We start from the raw sequence: 20,737 nt of genomic DNA, 5'->3' as shown, positions 1-20,737 counted from the left end.
CCCACTCACTGCCTTGGTCACACTTATTGCATGTGGCACAGGACGCTTTCCAAGAATGGCCACAGCAGTCTCTCGGGCCCATGCTCGCCTGGGACCTTTATACTCATTCTCAAGGGGCACGGCCGATGCACTGCCCATGAGGGACCCGACCACTGGCCACGAATGCTAGAACCCCACTGTCCCCCGAGACTGGGCCCAGAGGGGCAGCTTGGGCCCAGAGGGGCAGCTTTCCTCTGCTTTTGTGCTTCTTTCCTGTGACACTTGCCCAGGCGGGGAGGCAGCCTGGCCACCTGCGGAGGGCCTGTGCAGGCGTGGTGGCCTTCTGGGTGGCGGAGTGTGCCAACAAGGCTGCAGGATGTATTCTTGGAGTCTGACTGAGGGGAAGGGCAGCTGAGTCAGAGGTGGAAAGGAACGAGTCGCCGAGGACAGTCACACAGCCACAAGTGTCCAGCAGTGAGTCTACGCCGTCGGTGGTGACAGGGCCAGGTCAGGCAGTGGGGTGGGCTTGTCTCCTGCCCCAGCACTGGCCTGGGCAGGGGCTGGTGCTCCTGTGCTGTCCCATGAGAAACAGGGACAAGCCCCCTCTGCCCTGTCCCTGAGCCTACAAGAGCAGGCAGGCTGGGGAGGCCGGAAACACCTGTCTTCAGTACTCCTGAGAGCTGGCGACAAGATGGGTGGACACTGCCCCAAACCACACCAGAGCAGGGGCTCTCCCGGCCCAAGGGTATGGGTCCGTGATCGGGCTTCCTGCGAGGTGGGTCCTCCTCATCTTCCTGCCTCCCATCCCTAGCTGACTTCCACACGAAGGAGTTTTCTTTGGGGGTTTGGGGGGTAGAAAATGTAGCTGTGGATCTCAATGTGGCTCACTGGGCCTCCCAGGTCAATGAAACAATAATGACACCAGCTGCAAGTACAACCTCTCTGCTTTTCTGTAATTGTGAAAAATGGATTCACCTGTCCAGGTGAACCCACATTGCTGTAAACAGTTTTCCCAATAGACCCAACTGCCTAAAACGACAGCTTTTAAAACTTTGATCACTGGCGACTTGCAGATTTGCTATCTTCCAAGTGTCATAAAGATACATTCTGTCAGTCAGTTAGTTGGTGCATAGCCATGGGTAAAAAGACATAGGATTTTATGGGTTGAATTAACCTAATACTGTACATTTGAGAAATATTCTTTTGACAACCTAGTATAAAATCCTTTTAAAAATGCCAACTTAATCCATAGGTAAAGTCCCAGATAAGGTGAGACTCAGCGTGAAGAGACACACGGAACCTTCCATAGGGAGGGAGGTCATTAGGCCTGAGAAGCCCAGAGCAGACCGCGGGTGGGGCCGCTCCGCCTGCGTCTGAGCCTCGCAGCTTCCCATGTCTGTGGCCTTGAGCAAGTGAGTTAAACTTTATGACCCTCGGGCCCTCAGCTGTGAAAATGCGGATAATGGCACTCATCTCCCAGGGGACTCAACGGCTGCCAGGGGATGCAGGTAAAAGGTTCATGGCAGCTCCTGCCATGAAGCAAAGGGTGAATATGGAATTGGCTGCAATATTATTGCTAATGGTCAAGTCTGATGTCCTATTTTGTGATGGATTTTCTTTTAAAGAGGCAGTCTCAACTCTACATTTTGATAGAAATTATTTGAAATTGAGAAAGGGAAAATAATAATCCTGTGTGTAACCTTAAGTTAGGACTCTGGTAAGTTCTCTCGGGGCTACTTTGGTAACCATGCCTACCATGTATCACAGAGAACCAACTGAAGGGAAAAATTATTCCCACCTCCAGAAAGCATGACAGCCCCAAATGAAAATCAAGTAAAAGAACAAAGCTACCTATTTATTTCATTAGGAAGAGTCAAATCAAGTTATTGAAATGCCCAGTGGAGAAATGCTCGGATTCTCATCCCTGCTGGGCGACCGGGCCCCCGGACACCATGTTCTTAGTGAACCTGAGACACTTCCAGGAGCCTCTCACCATGACCACTTACTCTGGGTGTCTGCTTCTGTGGCCTTGTGCAAAAACACATGAAAAGGAAGCCTGAAGTTTTCCTAATAATTCTAGAACAATGTCAAGAATCAGAATTAAGGGTAACATGAAGAAGCAAAACTCTTCGTTTCTAATAGTTTTTTTCTTACTATTTGCTTAATTACGTGTTCTTCATCATGGGCAATGTTATGATAACTCTGGTACAAAAATGTCCCATCCTTTCAAATATCCCCAGGTCAGAGACCAGAAATGGGACAGAAGCCACGGGTCAGCTGTGAGGTGACAGCCCCTTTGAGCACGGGGCAGCACCACGTCCTCAGACCCAGACACATTGACATTTGCTTCACTGAGTATAGAAGAAGTCATTACCTATCTTCCTGCGGATGAAAATGCCTTTAGGTAATTAATGCTTTTCTGCCAAGATAGAAACTAATGACAGATCTCCTCAAACCTGGGGTCCTCCTGGGATTAATCTGAGAACCTGAAATCGGTGGCCATGCAACTGCACTGGTCCTCCATGCTCAACACGTGTGCTTGGCAGCAAATGCGGGAAACAGCACCAAGAATTATATCATTACATAGGAATTAGACGGAAACAAGGGAAGCCTAAAAATTGACTAGGAGTTGGGATGCTCTAAATGGCTAATATGTCCATTTTTCACCTGAAGCCCTCTCCAAATGTAGTTTTGCTATTAAGCAAAACCCAAAGAAAGGTAATCAATTCCAACTAAAAAGCACTTACCCCGGATGACGGTGTGCGAGGCACTTCAAACCCCTGGCTGCCTGCCAAAGCCCAGGCCGTGGCCATCAGTGTTTCTGACTAGCTGAGGAGCACAGGGGCCATGCATAATTGAGTAGAAGATGGGCTAAAACTGTGCCCAATCAGTGTGTGATCAAAAACGCGTGGAATATGCAGCGCCACTTGGTTACACGAGGCTCGTCCTTTCCCTCTCCTCATGAAATCTCTTCAAGGTCCGCAGTACTGTAATAAGATCATTACTGTCAAGCGGTACGAATCGCGGGCAATGAGTCTTGGGGTAGGGAGTCATACTTCACAGGCTCCCCTGGCTCCTCTCTCCTTCTTTTTCATTTTACTGCATGCAGAGGCAGCAGGGCGACGAGGTGGCAGATAATGATCACATCACTGTGTGGTGACTAGAAAGGCACTTTTAAGGAAAAGCAGAGAGAAATCAGCTTAAGAGAAACTAAAACATTTTCCTTTTGCTTTTTTCGCCCTTAAAGAAATTAAATAGAATTAAACTGTGTGCAGTAGGCGCTTTTCATGAATTCTGATTTAATGTCATTGAGTCTAACCATTTGATAGATTTTCATATTGCAGCAAAGCCCATTACCCCACACACAAATGGCCAATTTTCCCCATGTCCTGCGTACAAAAGAAGCCCTAGTTAAGTTGCGTGTGTGTGTGTGTGCACGCGCGCACACGCGCACTCATGGGGCGATATCTGCTAAAGTTTCCACTGTACCTGCTTCTTTCATCAGTGGTACACCCAGGGCTTGGTACCTGGTGCCTATTATTTGTCTTATACGCAAAGAGGTAGAGTTGAAAGGGAGGAAGGCATTAGTAGAGATTACTAAATAAACAGCTTATCCCGAGCCCTGTCTTCTCCCGAACGTTATTAACACATCTCAGTGAAATGTGAGCCAGGAGCCATGGGGGGCACTTCATTAGCACTCACATCAGTGACTCGGGGCTCAAATGAATGATGGGATGATGGGGACTCTCACTGGATCACTCCTCTCCTGCCTCTGCTTCAAACTGCACTTAAACAGCCTCACTTTGCTCATCCAAAGAAGAAAAAGCACATTACCCTTAGAATGGACACGAAAACTGGTTCACGCATCCGAGTTAAATGTCCATGAGTCCAGAACGACTCCAAGAGGCTGGCCCCATGTCTCAAGTGTCTGCACAGCAGCCGCAGTGAGGTGCATCTGTCATCAGAAAGTACTGGCGTGCACATGCACACAAGAGAGAAAAGAAGTCTGCTTGCCAAGAGGCCATTCCCTAGCCACACAACAGGGGTCCGGAGGAAGAGGCCACGCAGGATCAAAACCAGCAGAGGAAGGACAGCTCCTGACTTCTCAAGGGCAGTGGTGAGCAGTGGAGGGAGGGCCCTGCTGAGCTGTGTGGTGAGGAAACGGAAGTACACAGCAAGGAACACCTTCTGGTGTCCCTGGGCTGCCTCTGGGGCCCGCAGGAGGCTCTGTTCCATGCCCAGGTGGAGGGTGCAGGTGCAGAGCCCAAGGCAGCACTCCCCTGCTGGGCTTGGGCAAAGTACCTGCCTTCAGTCAACCCTGCCCTCAGCTGGGAAGACAGACGCCCTGCCCCGTCCACACTGCAGGGCAGTCTGAGGGACGCCGTGAGATGACACAGATAGCATGTGTTGAGGGGCGGCCACCTTCCTTTCCATCTCATGACTCCTAACCTCCCATCACAGGGCCCAGGAGAGGGGAGCGGGGAGGGCAGTGTAGACTGTGCAGCAGGTTCCTTCAATGGCACAGGGTGGCTGGCTCAGGGCAGGCATGGGGACATTGACTCCCGCGGATGGGTGTGGAAAGCTGCCTGGTTTATGGAATCAGTGTCACCTGCCAACATCCACACGCAACGGCGGCTGGAGACTGGGTCTCTGGGAGGTGATCAGGGTCAGCTGGGGCCCTCAGAATGGGGTCAGAGGTCTCCTGGGAGAGGTGGCACTTGCTCTGTCCCTCGGTCCCTTCCCTCTGCGTGCACACGTGAAGGAAGGCCCCTGGGCCACAGCAAGGTGGCTGTCTGCAGCCGGGAAGTGTGCCTTCACAGGAGCCAGTCCTTCATCTTGGACTTGAGCCTCCAATGTGCAAGGAGCAAACCCGTGCCTTTGTTTGTTTTTGTTTTTTGATACAGGGTTTCACTATGTAGCTCGGGTTGGCCTTGAACTTAGTGATTCTCCTGCCTCAGGCTCCACAGTGCTGGGATTACAGGGGTGCACCACCATGCCCCGACCCATATCTGCTGTTTTTGGGTCACCTGGTCTGCAGTACTCTGGTGCGGCATCCTGAGCTAAAATGAAGGGTTCAAGGCACTTGACTGAGTCCATCCCACTTACCAAGTGCTTTCGCACCGGCGGGGTCCACTGCCCAGCTGGCATCCCCAGGAGGAGGAAGGAAGCCTCTGCTACATGGCAGGGGTGTCTCACTATCACAGGGCAGGGAACATGGAGCAGGCTCGGCTGGACAACTGAGCGTGGCTGGTGTTGGCATGTCCGGAAGCCTGGCTGTGCATGTCAGGCACAGCCCAGGAGCCCAGGACAGCTGCATGAGGCTGGGACACAACGGCCTTGTGCCTGAGCCGTGGACATGCGTGGCACCTCCTCAGAACACTGTGCTCCCCCCGGAACCCTGTACTTTCTCTTATAGGGAGAGGGTGTCATGTGGAAGCAGGTGAGGCATCTGCACCATGAAGAGCACTCTAGCGGGGTGATGTCACACGCCAGAGCTGGCCCTGCTTCTTTGCCTGCTGGGACCTTGGTCCCCGAGGTCACATTGTCACTGCTAAGTGACAGAGCCCTGGAGAGCAGATATTCTGAGACCAAGAGGAGGACTTCAGAGTCCTTTCCCTGGGTGTCCTGAAAGCCAGCCGATCCAGGGGCTCGGAGCTGGGTGAGCTTCCCTCCCAGGTGGCCCAGAAGAAATGTGCTCTCCGCAGAAGGACAGTGGCCGGACCGAGCCCCACAGGCGGAAAGAGCCCTCTGAGTCCAGGCGGAAGACAGGCGCGGAGCTTCGCTGCACACCTGCACTGCAGCGGAACTGTGTACGCAGTCTGCACTTGGCAGGGCAAGGCGGCTTGGTGGGGAGTGGGAGCCTGGAGATTGATCTGTCCCATTGCCCTTGGAGTTTCCAAAGGACGCAGCACGGATCCTCAGCCACCTTGTAAAACGGATCCATGGTCACTCTTCAGATTTCCTTTCCTCGCGATGGGAGATATTTCACCCTCTGTAAAATGCCAAGTGAACGTGTGCTCCTCTGCACAGTGCCCTGGCGTCTCCCAGGCAACCCAGACGCTTGGGTGCCAGTGACCCCCACTGCAGCCGTCTCCACTGCTGTACCCGCTGAGGGCAGGGCACTTTGGTCACTTCACCTGCAGTACCAGGCACAGCACCCTCCATGCAGTGGGTGCTCAATGTGCAGTTGTGGACTTCAAGCTAATGCCTTCAGTTTGTATAGACTTAAACATAAAAAGTACCACAAATCCACTCCCGGCTGCCAGTTTATCAAGACGCGAATCCTCTGTTGTGCTTCCTCCTGCTGTGATCGACTCATCTTTGTTTATTTCCAACCTGCCGACTTCCACAAAGGACCCGAGAGTGCTTACAGCCTGTGGGTGTTTGTGGCAGCCGCACTGTACCCGGCAGGATGCCTTTTGAGTCAACAGTACCACATCTCCAATGTCAATGTCGCCAGTAAACCCAATCTATTCAGTTACAGCAAGTTTGTCCTCAGTTTGTGGCGAGGAGGCAAGTCCTTCAGGCTGTCCTGTGTCTCTTGTGCTACTAGCCCAAGGCCCGCAGAGGCAGCCAGGAAGCTGTCCTGAGTCTAAGGGTGGTTTTCCACATGCACTGTAATTAGCTGCTCAACGAGATGATTCTGATGCACTAACAAACACACTGTTCAATGAGGAAGTTTAAGGAGATCCTATTGTAAGAAAAATTACTGTTGGCTTTGGAGTTTTTATGGAGTTGGCAAGGCAGACTTCTCATCGGGGTGGCTGCCAAAATTTAAACAAGGGGTACACACAGGGAGTGCTGCTGGGAGGTTCACAGACAGGAGACAAAGGGGACGGCAGACTGACAGTAAGACTCGAACAACCAGTCCTCAGGGATCTCCCTTCCCTCCCCCTCCACCCAGCCGGGGAGAGCTCAGGTAGACAGGAAGCAGGCCGGGCCCCAACTTCTCCCTTATGTTCACCCCTGCACGAGTCTTACCTGCATCCAAAGAGCGAGGAAAGATGAGAATGCCATGCTAAGAAGACACTTAGGAACTTATTATATACTAAGAAAGAAAGAAAGAAAGAAAGAAAGAAAGAAAGAAAGAAAGAAAGAAAGAAATTGCCCTCCCAGTCATCATGCCCCAAATCCCCAAATTACTCAACATCAGCCCAGAGTACACAGCTATGAACACAACCAGTACCCACGCCCAGCTTTCCTGGAATAATGAGTGTGCACGGGGAAAAAAACAAAAAACAAAAACCAAAAAACAGCTGTACACCGTTCACGTGTGATTCTTTCTTTTCTCCTAAAGTGCTTTCCAGATCATCAAGTAATTAATAAAATAAAGTTTCCAAAGGTAAAAGCTAACTGATCAAGAGTAGCACCATCTGTTTCTCAGAATCTACGTGAAAACAAAACCCCATCTCATGACTAATTCCATCACCAGCATGGGTATTTAGGCTGAAAACAGATAGCATTTAATGCAAAAGGGATGCTTTCTGCAGAATCCCATTCAAGGGAAGAGCCATTATGTACTAAGTCTGCAGAATATAAAATTAAGTTTTACAACAGGTTAGCTGTCCCTGACTCTGCGAGCTGAGCACATCTCTGTCTTCTGGAAATCCACACATGATGTCCCAGGACCTAGGCACAGTTGCTGGAGTGTTTTATCTCCACATTAAAGCTCTGAATTCAGCAGGGAGAGAAAGGAACTAAGTTTTATTCTCAGAAGCCAAACATGTGTGTCCCCTGTGATGGCTGCTCTGTAGCTGATGAAAGAATAAAATGATCCACAATCCAAGGGTCTCCTTCGAAAGAGCAAAGGAAAACAGTCCAAAATGACCTCTGCCAACCCGGGGTTGATGAAAGTTTGTCAGCACCTCAGGGCCTCACCTCTGATTGCTTAGCAAGCGCAGCCATGGTGACCAATCATTTTCCACCGCATCAGGGAGGCCTGTTTGCAACTGTCCAAGGTAACCCTTCCATACCCATCCAGGATCAACCATTCAACGGTTCAGGAAAGATCCAGAAGGAACCATGAAAGGAATGGGATGGGAAGGATGCAACAAATTTGCTTCTGAAACCTCTGGGACAAAGCACCAGGGTGACCCCGAGGGTGAGGGAATGCCAGGATTTCTGCATACCCCTCCTATGACAGGACTGGGTGCATCCATCCAGAAAGGCCCTGCATTTTAAAAGGAAGATCTTTGCTACACAATTTCTAGCTGTTAGGACCCATATAAAAGTCAGTGTCTTTACATGGAATCCGAGAAATATCAAGGAAGCTTTTCAGTCTGCTCCACTCCTGGATCCAAAAGCCACTCCACATACCTCAAAGACTTGGTTTTTGTCTGGTGGAAAGAGTGTGAGGCAGAGAATCAAGAGACAGCTCTGCTGCCTACCTGCAACCCGGCCCTGGACAGGAAAGGCACTTAACCTCTATCCACTTCCGCCCTGCACTGGGGAAGCAGGGAGATGAGCACCGGAGGCAAACATGCACGAATGTCCTAAAACTACTGAGGATCACAGGCGCGGAGCCACGGAATGGGACAGCAGCGACTACAGCTTCGTCTTGGCAATGACAACCTCTCCGCTGGACACTAGACAACAGGACACCCGGCCGGTGATGTGAGTCAAAGACATGCCCACTGATGCCAGGTCGTTACAGGTGGAGAAATTCCTCACTGCCCAGGAGCTTCCCTTGCACACCCTGACACTCGGGTCTGGCCAGGAGCATGGCCGTGGTGCCAGCTTGGTCCCAGGGCCCCAGCTGCTCCACAGTGGCGGCCAGAGCTGTGTCCCCTGCAGGATGGAGGTCACCGCCTCTGCCACGCCTGGGCTCCCAGAGTGTCCTTTAAACACCCATCTGCATCATGTTGGAGCTCCCGCCCATGGGCCCCAGTCACCTTGGGGGCCTCCAGGACAAGTCGGGACCGCCGGGCACTCCGTGGGTCTCCCCTCCCCTGGATGCACACCTGAGCACACCTGGGGCCATCCTTCGTCACAACCACCACCCCCCCAGCCCCTCCACAGCAGGGCTGGCTCCTGGGCTCGCCTGCTTTCCGGGCCCCAGGGATGGCACTGAGGCCCACGCAGGAAGCCCTGGGGACCCCAGAAGAGGCAGCCGCGGACAGTACACACCCCTGCCCAGAGGGCCAGAATGTCCACAGTTCTTGTGAAGGACAAGCAGCAGTCCGTATTTCCCCAGGCACGGGTGACCGGCCCCAGGGCCCTTGTACGGCCCCCACCCCCTGGGCCCTTTGGCTTGTGTTGGACCTGGTCAAGGGAGGGCACAGGAATGGGGAGAGGAGGAGCATAGGGCCAGAGCATCCCCTGGGGTTCCCTTGGCCTCTGGGTCACCAGCTGGACACGTCCCTCCATTGCAGGTCACACCCTCCTGACGGAGATTCTCACTCTCCTCCTACTTCCACCCCAGACCTGCCCTCTCCCTACACCCGGGCACACAGCCCCGGGGAACTCCGCAGTACAGTGGCAGCTCCAGGCCACCATCAGTGTCCCCAGGACCCTGAGTGCATCAGCTGACAGCCGACAAGACTTCATTTTTCTTCCACTCGTCAGAGATTTGAATCTAGTCATTTGTTCCAACAGGGCAGATCAAATCCACAAAATTCAACTGCACCCACCCTCTGTAGAGCTGCTGCCGTCTCCAACTGTGGGATTTCAGCACGAGGCCAGGTGACAGAGACCACACCAGGAGCCACCGGTGAGCAAGCGAGAAACAGAAATCCCTTCACAGAGCTCAACTGCATCCTCCAAAGGCAAAATACACACAGCCCTCTTCGATTTCAAGAACACCTTGAGTTGGGTGATTTACACAGTGCACTTTAAGGAGCCGAGAGTGATTAAGATTAGGAAAAATCTTGTACATTATTGAATCTAAAATGAGTTCAATGGTAGGGCGACAACCTGATCTTAGAAATGTTAAAATGTGGGGGAAAATTTGCCTTAGAGAGATGAAACAGGGTGCTCGGCAGCTGACTCATGCCTCATTCGTCAACTTTCCTCAGGGAAAAATGACACTTTTGCATGAAGAACTTACCACTTCTTTTTGATTGGAAAGACGTGACTAGGAAAAGCAAGGGAGGGTCCCCCTTGGGCCCCAGGCTGCAACTTCTGAACCCGTCACCCGTTCGCTCCTCCATGCGGGGGCCCTGGAGTGGTTTTCTAATTCGGTTGTTTCCCTGGTGCCTGCCTTTCTGCTGTGTCCCCATCTTAGCAGTGGCACCTTTAATGAACGGGGGCCTGTGACAGCCGGGTCCTCTGTCCCAACCTGGTCACATGCTATCCCGGTGCACACTGGGCAGCTTTATGAGCTCAGGAAGTAAACTCAGGGTATCCCAGGGGTCCAACAGGCTCACGGCCACCCTTCCAACTTCCTTCAAACTCATGGCTGGCTGAACACACTCCTCCTAACGTGCAGTAGGGTTCCGTCTCACCCACAGCCAGTGCGTGAGCGGGCTAAGATTTAAAGGTACATAACCTGTTAGAGGTAGGCCTGGACATTAGCTTCCACCAGGTTGTGACTTTAAAACACAGCCACAGACCACCTGCAAACCGTGGCATACACTGGGAGAGACTGATCTGTGAGGACAGGCAGGAAGTCCCCCTCTGTGCCCTGCACGTGCCGGAGAGCGGGAGTGCTGGCAACATGGCCGCCCAGGAGGAGGCCACGCTGGACCCCAAACCTCCTGCGCCCTGCGGTCGCGTGTGCCGGGTCTGCGGGTGCGCTGGGTGAGGGTCTCATCAGGGCGCGGCATCTGAGCCGAAGAATCCTGTCCAGCAGGAAGGGCTTTGGTGTCTGGTGGGTGCTCCGACCCATAATCATGGTTTTCTACGTTTTTTTGTTTTTGGTTTTGAGATAGGGTCTTGCTTGGTAGCAGGCTGGCCTCAAACTCACTGTGCAGCCCCGGCTGGCCTTGAATGATCTTCTACTCTTGCCGTTACAATCGGATGTCAAAATTCAGGTGCATCAAGCCTGGGCTCCAGACGCTCTGCTCTGAGAATTCTGTCTCAGTTCTTGTCATCGGCTTTGTGCTCTGCACGCAGGCTGGAAGTTGTCAGTGTCGACTGCCTTGTGCCTTGCTAACCTTCCCAGCCAAAACAACTGGATTGGTGCTTGTTATTTCTGGTGCTCACCTTGCTTCTCAGAACCAATTAATGACAAGCACCAAGGGCCACTGTACAGGAGAATCGCCCTCAAGCAGCATGACCTGAGAACTCGGGTTTCAGCGGTCAGCCTTCTTAGCAGGAGGCTTGGAGGGGCAGGAAGGACTATGGTGAAGGAGCAAGAAGGCCTCTGGCCCATGAAGACGGTAAGCCAGGGGGCTCTGGTCCACAGGCTCCTCACACAGGTTGGGACACCACTCAGTGTTGCCTCCAGATGCAGGAGGGAACAGGCCACTTCCCTGGACAGGGCCAGCATCTTACACCTTGGAGTTTGGGACACACTACCCAGTTCTCAGGAAAAGCACAGTGAAAACAGAGAAAGAGGAAGGACATAACAAAGCTAGCGCCTGAGGACAGGGAATGCTTGCTGAAGACAGACTCTCACAAACACTAATTCACGTTACAAAACTGTTTCGAAATTTTAATCTTCCTTTGAAGTGTTTCTGTACCTTGTTTATTACAGCTGCATTAATTTTACCTCTCCTCATGTGGGCGTGTGTGTGTGTGTGTGTGTGTGTGTGTATGCACATGCATATATCTTCTCCATTTGCATCTGTGGGAAAAAAGTATAAATGCATTTGAAGGAGCCGCTTCAGAAAGATCACATTCTGTGATCATGGACACAAAGGACTCAACAAGTCAAAGGAGAATGGAGACAAACAAACTCATAGCTACAATGCTACAGCACCGACGGAGCAAAAAGTGAAAAGGCACTAGCAGAAGGGGCGTTTGCCATAACGTGTTGCCGAAAGCCAGAGTGCAGACAGCTGTCTTATTGAGAACTAAGTCCAGCCAGTGGCAGGGAGCCCTAAAGGAGGCTGATGCATCACACAGACCCCTCACTAGGAGTGGATGCTCTGGCCCAGGGTACCAGGTGGGGTGAGGCTACAGAACTTGAACAGGACACTGTGGGAGCCAGCAATTCCATCTACCAGCGCCCAGGGACAGGAGTGAGACCACAGCCTTGGCTGAGTCATAGAGTCAGCCAGGGAAGAGAAGGAGATCCCAGGGCCCTCTTGTGCCCCCACAAACGGGCGGCACACGAGGTGAGCCATGCGTCTGCTCACCGGTGGCCCTGAGGGATATGACTTTACAAACTGGAACAACGAGGAACATTCATGAGTGCGGACGCTCACCCCTGGCCTCCCGGGACTCCTTACCTTCAGCTGTGCCTGAGAGCCCGTCGGCTTTGAAGTTGCTGGTACTTTTCTTCCTCCGGTGCTTCTTTCTGTTGGCGTGGGGGGAGGGTGGCGGGTCGAGCTTGGGGCTGGTGGAGCTGGAGATACTTGGGCTGGAGCACACGGAGTCACCCAGCCCTGTGTCTGCCACCGGACCGGAAAAGGTAAAAGAATGCAAAGGTAAGCACGGGAGAAAGAAGGCCTGCAACAACAGTCAAGCAATGCTCTTCTGACATCATGCGCGGCCCCGCACATGATCCCCATCACCAGACCACTGGGTTGGAGGCCTGGGGCCTTTGGTCTGTGAAGATCAGGGAGCTCCTTGGCATGCGACACCTGCTATCCAGAAGCAGGCACTTGTTGGCACCATTTGACCCTAGGGAGACTGAAAATTCTCTACTCTGCATGGCTCGAGTCCTAGACAGTCACGTTCAGAACCCAAGATCTCCGGAACACCGAAGTGGTGAGCTTATGCTTTGTAGTTGTTTATTTTTCTTTCCCCGTAATTAGCCTGACACGTCAGGAATGAAATAAAGACACTCAGGAATTCATAGGAAAGCATCATCTTAAATAAACCATTTTGCTTCTGTGGGTGCACAGGAGAGGAGGTGTTTCTGAGTCTTTGTTTTTCATCCCAAACACTGCACATGACCATTACATCCCTTCATAAATGCTGGTTCTTTCGCTAATGTCCTGTAACAGTGTCTGGAAGTTGATAAAGTAGACCTGCCCATTTCGATTCACTGAAGCTACTTAGAAAGATTTTTTTAAAAACCAGTGCACAAATATACTAACTCACTGTGAGCCAAACTCCATTTATTATTTTTCTTTACAAAAGAGAAGGTCATGGAGCTAAGTGGAGGAGCCCGGCAGCGTGTGCCTCCGATTCTGGAGCCATCTTGATTCACGACTCTAAAAGCTCGGTGCAGCACTGCACTGCATTTGCCCAGTGCTACTTTCCGAGCACTGAGTGCACATCAGGTACTCTCTAAACGCTGCAGGATCATCCTTGAGAAAACCAGAGCCACAGCTGGGCCTCAGGGCGCTGCAACAGTGGCTGGGCACCAACCATTTCCCTCATGCTCCCTCCTCCAAAGTTGGCTCCTTTCCACTTCTGCCCAACTCCTGGCTTTCCACACCAGACATCTGGTCTACCCCCTTGGCGCATTCACCCAACGTCCAGCAAGCTGTCCCGAATCCCCCTAGTTCAAGATGTTCCCTGAAGGCACCATTTCTTCACAGGCTCAGCCTCTCCACTTGCCCTGCTCCCATGTAAGCCAGACCTGCCCTTGACTGGGCTCTGCTGCCCAGCTGGACCATGCACGGCTGTTTCCCCTCCAGCTCTAGGTCATCCCAGGCTTCATAATGCTAAGCTTCCTGAAGTCTTGGTTTGCACCCAATAATTAATTAATTAATTAATTTATTTATTTATTTTGGGTACCAGGGATCAAACTCGGGACCTTGTGCTTTCGAGGCAGGCAGCGGCACCACTGAGCTAAATCCCTGGTCATGTACCCAAAAATTTAAATACCACACTGGACGAGATCTATGATTAAAAACATGGTATCCATTTTTCCCCTTTCTCAAATGTAGTTGTATTGTATGCCTAAAATGTACCAATAAACTTAATAAAAAAATATGGTAAATGTTTACATTTAAAAATCACAGTAAGAGACACATCGCTATTCACCTCCTCCAAGATACTCCCCTCACCTCTGAAGCAGCTCTGCAGGCCCTTCCGTGTCTTCAGGGCACCATGTTCTGAATCCGTAAAAACACTGGCCTTTCATGTCATTTTGGCTTTGGGGATGCGCCAGCAGTCGCAGGGGGCCAGGCCCAGTGAGTCAGGTGGATGAGGGCAGACCTTACATTTTAATTTGACAGGCGCTGTTATAAATGGTTGATTAACAAGGTGAAGGTTTAAATGAAAATATTTATTACAGTAAAAGACACGATACCATGAACCCTGAAAATACTCCCTCTCACTGTGAACACACTTAACTGATTATTCTTGGTAATGTGTCTTTTACTGGAATAAGGTTGTTAAGTTACACATTCACCGTATTTTTCCATCACCCTCCATACAGACATTGGGGGTGTGGCTGTGTAATTTTTCTGTGCCATTTCAGTGTGCAGAAACCACAGGCTGACCCTGGGGTCTGGTCTGAGACCCCAAGATCATTACTTTATCCAGAAACAACTCTTCTGTGTGTTATTCAGTGCTCAAGCCCTACAGCAAATATTTTTGTTTATTTTCAATATTTTCTGCCCTGATTTCAAGCCATCAGCCTCTGACCTGTCCTCTCTATGCTAGGCCTGGTACCAGGCCACGGGAAAGAAAGGGTCACCATGCCTGTGCCATCCTGGGAGGGCTCAGCTCTGACAGTGGAGGCTGAAGAGCAAGACAGGCAAATCCAGCTGTCCCTGCTGCCTGGGGCCACAGTTCCATCTGTCCACCTTGTCCCTCGGGTACCCTCACCAGGGGACAGGCTGCGTCTGTTTGCATCTGTCCTTCCCTCGTCTTCCTTCTGGCACCTGGAGTCAGTGACACTTGTTTCCAAGCTAACATGCCACCTCTCTGAACTGCAGACCTGCAGCTGGGCCTCTGCTGTTGTCTCTCAGAACCTAACTAGCACTCCTGCTCCCCGGGACAGCTGAAGGGCTGCTCCCTGTTCTCCCTGTCCCTTGCCTGTCCTGCACTCCAGGCAAACAAGAGGTGCTCATAACCTAAACTCTGTGCCGCAGAGAAGGCTTTCATTCTACTCTTATTCTGTCTGTGTTCGAGCAGCACTTGGTCTCGGCCTTCTTGGCATTCCCTGTCTGTCCATCCTAGTCGATGAAGAAGACTCCACAAGGCAGGGTCGAGAAGGAGCCTCACACAGTCAGGTGCATCAGTCTGCACCTGGAGGCTTCTGCGAATCACCAGGGCACTCAGGTGAAACACACTGTAGTCTCAGCACCGGCTCACGTGCCTTGAATTTGCCTAGAAAGAAACCAAGGCACAATCTCGCCCAGCACCTCGCTAGGCCAGCAGATGCACACCCAACATTCAGGGTTCAGAAAGAAGCTTCCGGCTCACGTGGAAGAAGCTGTCTACGCTCGGAAGTAACGCCTTGCCTTGCCTTGGGAGACAGCACTCCGCCCCACAGCACTTACTTGGCTCTCCTCGGCACCCTCTACAGCAGTGCCTCTGTGTTTCCACTGGGTCTGAGCTAGGCACGCCTGCCCGGGGCCACCTGGCCATGACTGAGGACACGTCCAGTTATCAGGCTTCTAGAGGTGGAGGTGCTCCAGGCACCAGGTGGTTGAATCCCGAGACTCTGAGAATCGTCCCCACACACGGAACCCTCTGCCCTCAGCGGACATCAGGACCCCTGGGGATGTGGCCGGCTCTTCTGTTCTTCCGCCTCCCACACCCTTGGCATGGATGCCTTTGGAATTCTCACCATGTGGTACAAATTCCCCCATGCCAGTGTCTCTTTTTCGGAAGGCTGGAGACACAGTGTGCTGAATGAAGCCCACTCTCCCTTAGCACCCTTTCCAAGAGGGGTGTTATGAACGCCAAACCCGGCCTCCTCTGTGCCCTGCCCAGTGCTCACTACCTGCAGACCACTCCTCCTTACAGGAGGCTGCCCCTGGGACCACACTGCCCACCCCAGAGCCCACAGCTCCTCCTGCCCTCACCTGTGTGGCCTCCCAGTCCTCTTTGCTGGCTCCTGCCCCTACTGTCCCTTGCCACGTGCTTCCTCCCTACACCTCAGCCACCCTTGCTCACAGTTGTTCCCCAGGGCTGCCGCCGGCGGAGTCCCCAGCTGCCTCCACTGGCTCCCGCTTGGTGTCTCACTAGCGACCCTCCTGAGCTTTGGTCACCCATGCACCTCCACCTTCTGTCCTTACCCAGTGGGGCAGGCCTGACACTCATGCTGCAAGCTCCCCTCTGCTCCCTTCCTGTCCATCTTCCCTGACTGGGCCCGCATGGCACAGCAGCACACAGACCTGTGCTCCTCGCCCTCCGAGACCTGGCCTCTAGCCCTGCACCCTGGGCACACTCCGGCAGGAGACCCCTTCCCCACTTCCTGGAGGCCGCTGTCATCTCTGCTTCTTCCATGGTCCACGCCTCTCCCTAGGATGTCACTTTCCACTGTACTGAGCAGAGAGCATCACCCTGAAGCAAGCACACGGCCCATTCTCCCAGTCCCTGCGGGCTCTGCGTCTCCACTTCCCCTTATGCAGTACTGACCGGCTTAGCTCCCGCTTCTAACAAAACCCTCCCTGAACCCCAGGCAGCCACCCCACTAGTATGTGGTTCTGCCCCTCTTCAGGGCAAAGATGCTCCAAAGTCTGTCCCTCCTCGCTGCTGTCCATGTCCTCACTCCAGCCAGCGACATGTCCTGGCTGTGGCCATTAGTGTCCCTCTGGCAGGACCTCAGCAAGGGACAAGCTCCATGGTGCTGCATCGCTCTGTGGTGTACCCCACACGGCTCACCCCTCCCTCCTGTGACAGGGAACCATGTGAGGTTTCACGAGAGGCACATAGTAAAGGAAACCAGGGGTTCTGGGTCCCAGGAGGCAAAGAGGGAGCCCGTGAGAGGTCGCTCCTGCCTGGCCCTCCCCACGCACCCCTTTCTGTGTTGAGTGCCCATTACAGGAGCTCGGCAGACCCAGGGCCCCATTCCCCCCTGCCCCGGCATGCCACCTGTGACAGGTTTGGGGTCAACAGTGGGAACCTGAGCCTATTCGTCCAGACGAGCTTTATGAGGGCACTGGGCTCTGTCCAAGAGGGCCTGCGCAGGCGGGGAACTGCTTCTGGAGTGCAACAGGGAAGTGCTAGCAACTTTGGGAGTTAGTTGTAGAACTAACCGCAAGCACGGTATTGTGTGAGACACTGTCCTGTGAGCTTTGAACGGCTGGGGACCTATTTTCAGGTGAGCAGCCAAGGCCACAAATGAAGTCTCTTGACAGTGAGAAAGGCTCTCCCCACGCTCACCCCCACACTTCCTGAGCCTGTACCGCAAGTCAGTTGCTGTCAAATAATAAAGGGCAGGGTTGGGGATTTAGTTCAGCGCTTCTGCCACCTGCCTCGAAAGCGCAAGGTCCCACGTTCGATCCCGGTACCAAAAGAAAAACCAAAGAAACAAATAATAAACGGCAAAGCTCCTGTCCCCACAGAGCCGACTGTGAAGGGCTGCAAAGAATGCCTATCTTATTTCCTGCTCCACACCTTCACTAAAAGACTGTTTTTCTTGGGCTGTGTCTTTGGGACAAGAAAGGACAGGGGTCTTCCCACAGCAAATGCTCCGTTTGTGTGGATGCACAGATCGAGGGGGAAGTAAGGCGGAGACCGGCTCCACATCCACAGAGGAGGACTGTGACGCTGGCCAGGGACCCACGGGGCCCAGAGAGGGAGGCTGATGGGGAGCTGAAGGTGTCCCTGAGTCGGGAGAAGGCCCAGGCGTGGCACTGGGTGGGGGGTGAGAACAGGGGCACAGCGCGCTTGTGCTGGCTGTGGGAGGGGCCACAGAGGTGCACTTCCAGGATGGCATAGGGTCAGCCCCGGGGCAATGCAAACATGGCAGTCTCCACCCCAACACAGACAGCAGAGCTGGCCTGCGAAAGCCCCTGACATTTGTTGTCAGAGGAGAGGAGTGTGCATCAGTCGCCGAGGTGCGCTCAGCGCCCTGGGATCTAGGAAGCACCTGTCCCTGTCCCCACCCTGTCTGCAGGCCCCAGGGCTGGGGCCTGAAGGCAGACCCAGGGGGACCAGCCCTGCTCCAGTTTAGAGACAAACTGAGGAAGTAGGAAGCGACTTTCAAGGTCAGGCCCCAGGAGAGGCAGGGACCCAATTCTGCCCCGCACCGCCCTGCGAAGCTGCCCCCATCTGAGGGGGACAATCAGGGCGCTGTGACTACTTCACAGGCTGCCACTTTTGCTTCACTGGGGGTGGGGAGTGGGCACACAAGTGCCTGGGGACCAAATGCTCCCAGAGAGGGTCACTCGGAGGGGGACACTCGGGAGGAAAGACAGCTGTAGGGAAGGAGCCCATGCCTAAAACATGAGCACTCACGGCATCCAAAGCTTCCACACTGCTCTTCCAACTTGAGCTGCTCCTCCAGCCTGGCAAAGTGGCCTCCACCCTGCCTGAGACGCTGTGAGAGCCGGCAGGGGCCACAGAGACGCTCGCTCCTCCTGACTGCATGAGAAGAATGCATTTCATTTTGTATCAATTACTGGGCATCGAGACTAGGGCGAGGACTGTTGGCAGCATTAAGTGCAGGCGTGGAGACGCTGGGAGAAGCAGGCCATGCCGGATTAAAACAGCAAGTGCCTCATTACTCCACGTCGCAGGGATTTGATGCAGGGATTCGGGGTCCCAAGATGCAGGGTGCTGGGCCGGGATGTCTGGTGCATTCAGTGCTGGCCATTAGTTCTTCCCAATCGGGCGCCAGTGCTCAACACACACCCCCAAAATATATAATGTGAGCAATAATGGTCGCAATCTGCAGGCCCTGTGAGCTCCGGGATGTGAAGTACAGTCAGAGAGCAGCTTCACTCTTCACTCGCAGAGCTGACAAGCATGACCAGAGGGAGAATAAAATAACATTCTGCGCGCATAAATATCCAGCAGCCTGCTCCAGACTGATGGGCCAGGAATGTATTCTTAGCTATCATTCCGGCAGACAGGCCCAAGGACACTCATAACTTATTTTACAATCATTTAGTTTCAGCTCAAGTGGAAAACGTGACAACTTATCTCTGCTGACAAGATGCCATATCGAACCTTACAATTAACTCTCCTCCGATTATCTGCCCAGCCGATCATTAGCTGGCCCGCTTCTGATGAACTGCAGGGCTTGCCTCGGTGAGAGCAGCTGGGTGTGCCTGGGGTTTGCAGGGTCAGGGCGGGATTCCCATACAGGGCTCCAGCTTGGGATTCCCATGGCCCCGTGGCTCCTGGGGGCTCTGGACGTGTCCGAGGGGAAGTGCTGGGAGCTGGGGTCCTCCAACTTGGGGAGAGTCGGGGGTGCCGTGGCTCCTGCTACTCTGAGAGCACGGGGCCTCCTCTGGCCTGGGAGCCTGTATTCCAGTGAGACACGGGCCGTCCGCATGGTCACCCCCGGCCACCCTTCCTCAGTGGGCCCGTTGTAAAGTGGGGACACCAGGAACTTGCTACCAGAAGCCCCCGCATGCCAGGGAAGCGTAGATGATTCCTGAAAGGTGGGCTGACTGCTGATTTTCTGGGTGTTTATTAAAGATGCAGAACACTTCAAACCATGTGTTCCTAAACAGCATGCATCTATATGAACAACAAGAAAAGAAGAACAACATGTTCACATAGCATGCATCTACATGAACAATAGGAAAGCAAAGAGACAGGATGGCTTGTACACTTAGCCCCATCCTCTTCTGCTTCCACACATGCCTTGACTTGCCTCTTTGGCAGTGTTAGGTACAATACATTACTAAAATCTTTCTTTTTCTGGTATGAAAAGAATCCTGATTTATCAAAGACAGTCATTCGTCAGTGCCGAGGGGCAATCAGTGGAGGGCCAAGGCCTTCCCTAAACTCGAGGAGAGGTCATTGTGGGAACTAGTGAATGAAAGCCCACTTGCTTTGCTCCCTGGCTAACAAGAAGAAGCTAATTTGGAGCTTTAATAAGGGCCCTGTCCTTTCTGAAGCTCAGAGAGATGTGCAGGCCGGTAAATAAAGAACGGGCCACCTTTGGCACCCGAGGAAATCACAACATCCCGGGTCTCCGTTGAAAGGGAAGTGTGAAGTGCAGTTCAAACCCTCGCCCCGCTCTCGTGCTTTGACGGAGCTTGCAGCGGGGGGAGGCTGACTTATTCCCACCTCTGAAGACGTTTCAGAGACTGGCATTATTGTGCGCTTCCCTTTGCCGCGAGAGAGCAGGGGTACACAGTGTCAGAGGGGGCAGGGGGGACACGGCGGGGGGCCCGGGAAGATGACAGGTGTCGGGGGAAAGGAAAATACAACAGAGCATTACACTGAGTTACAAAAACGGGGAGGAAAGGCATTCACAGGGGGAGAGTGAAGAGGAAATAGAGGGAGAAGGGTTTCCTTCTTGGGCCATTTCAACGACACCGAGAGCTCTATCGATTCAGCCAAATAAGCTGGAATTTAAGAAATCTGATCTTCATTCAGATGAAGTCCTGAATTAATGAAATAATGTTTATAAACTCCTGCAGAAAGAGCACAAGTTCTGAATGTGAAATGTGGTATAGGGCTTCTTTCTCGAGGAAATGAAAATGTCCTGGAACCGATGGCGGGGCTGGGTGTACAGATCTGTGAATAGGCCAACGACTGCTGGCTTGCATACTTCACGTGGGCGAAGTGTATTTATGCAACCTGGCCTCCAAAGAGCCAGTTTTCACAACACAAAAGGGGAAAA

General features: G+C 52.8%; 1 protein-coding gene across 9 annotated transcripts in view; it reads right to left on the bottom strand.

Moving 5' to 3' along the window:
• Agap1 (ArfGAP with GTPase domain, ankyrin repeat and PH domain 1) overlaps positions 1 to 20,737 on the bottom strand; it is a 483,149-nt gene that overhangs the window by 100,018 nt on the left and 362,394 nt on the right. For all 9 annotated transcript variants that reach the window (XR_015450541.1, XM_004868376.4, XM_004868378.4 and 6 more), the window contains one exon: positions 12,312 to 12,473. Coding sequence is in view for 8 of the 9 variants with exons in the window: in XM_004868376.4 (XP_004868433.1) it covers positions 12,312 to 12,473 (162 nt within the window). In the remaining variant the exon portion in view is untranslated. The remainder of the gene's footprint in view (positions 1 to 12,311; positions 12,474 to 20,737) is intronic.

Source organism: Heterocephalus glaber, unplaced genomic scaffold (genome assembly GCF_053883595.1).
Source record: "Heterocephalus glaber isolate CG9 unplaced genomic scaffold, H.glaber_assembly_v1.0 deba00001004, whole genome shotgun sequence".
Lineage (NCBI taxonomy): Eukaryota > Metazoa > Chordata > Mammalia > Rodentia > Bathyergidae > Heterocephalus > Heterocephalus glaber.
Note: the sequence above shows the minus strand (reverse complement) of the source record. Positions and strands in the feature narration are given on the sequence as shown.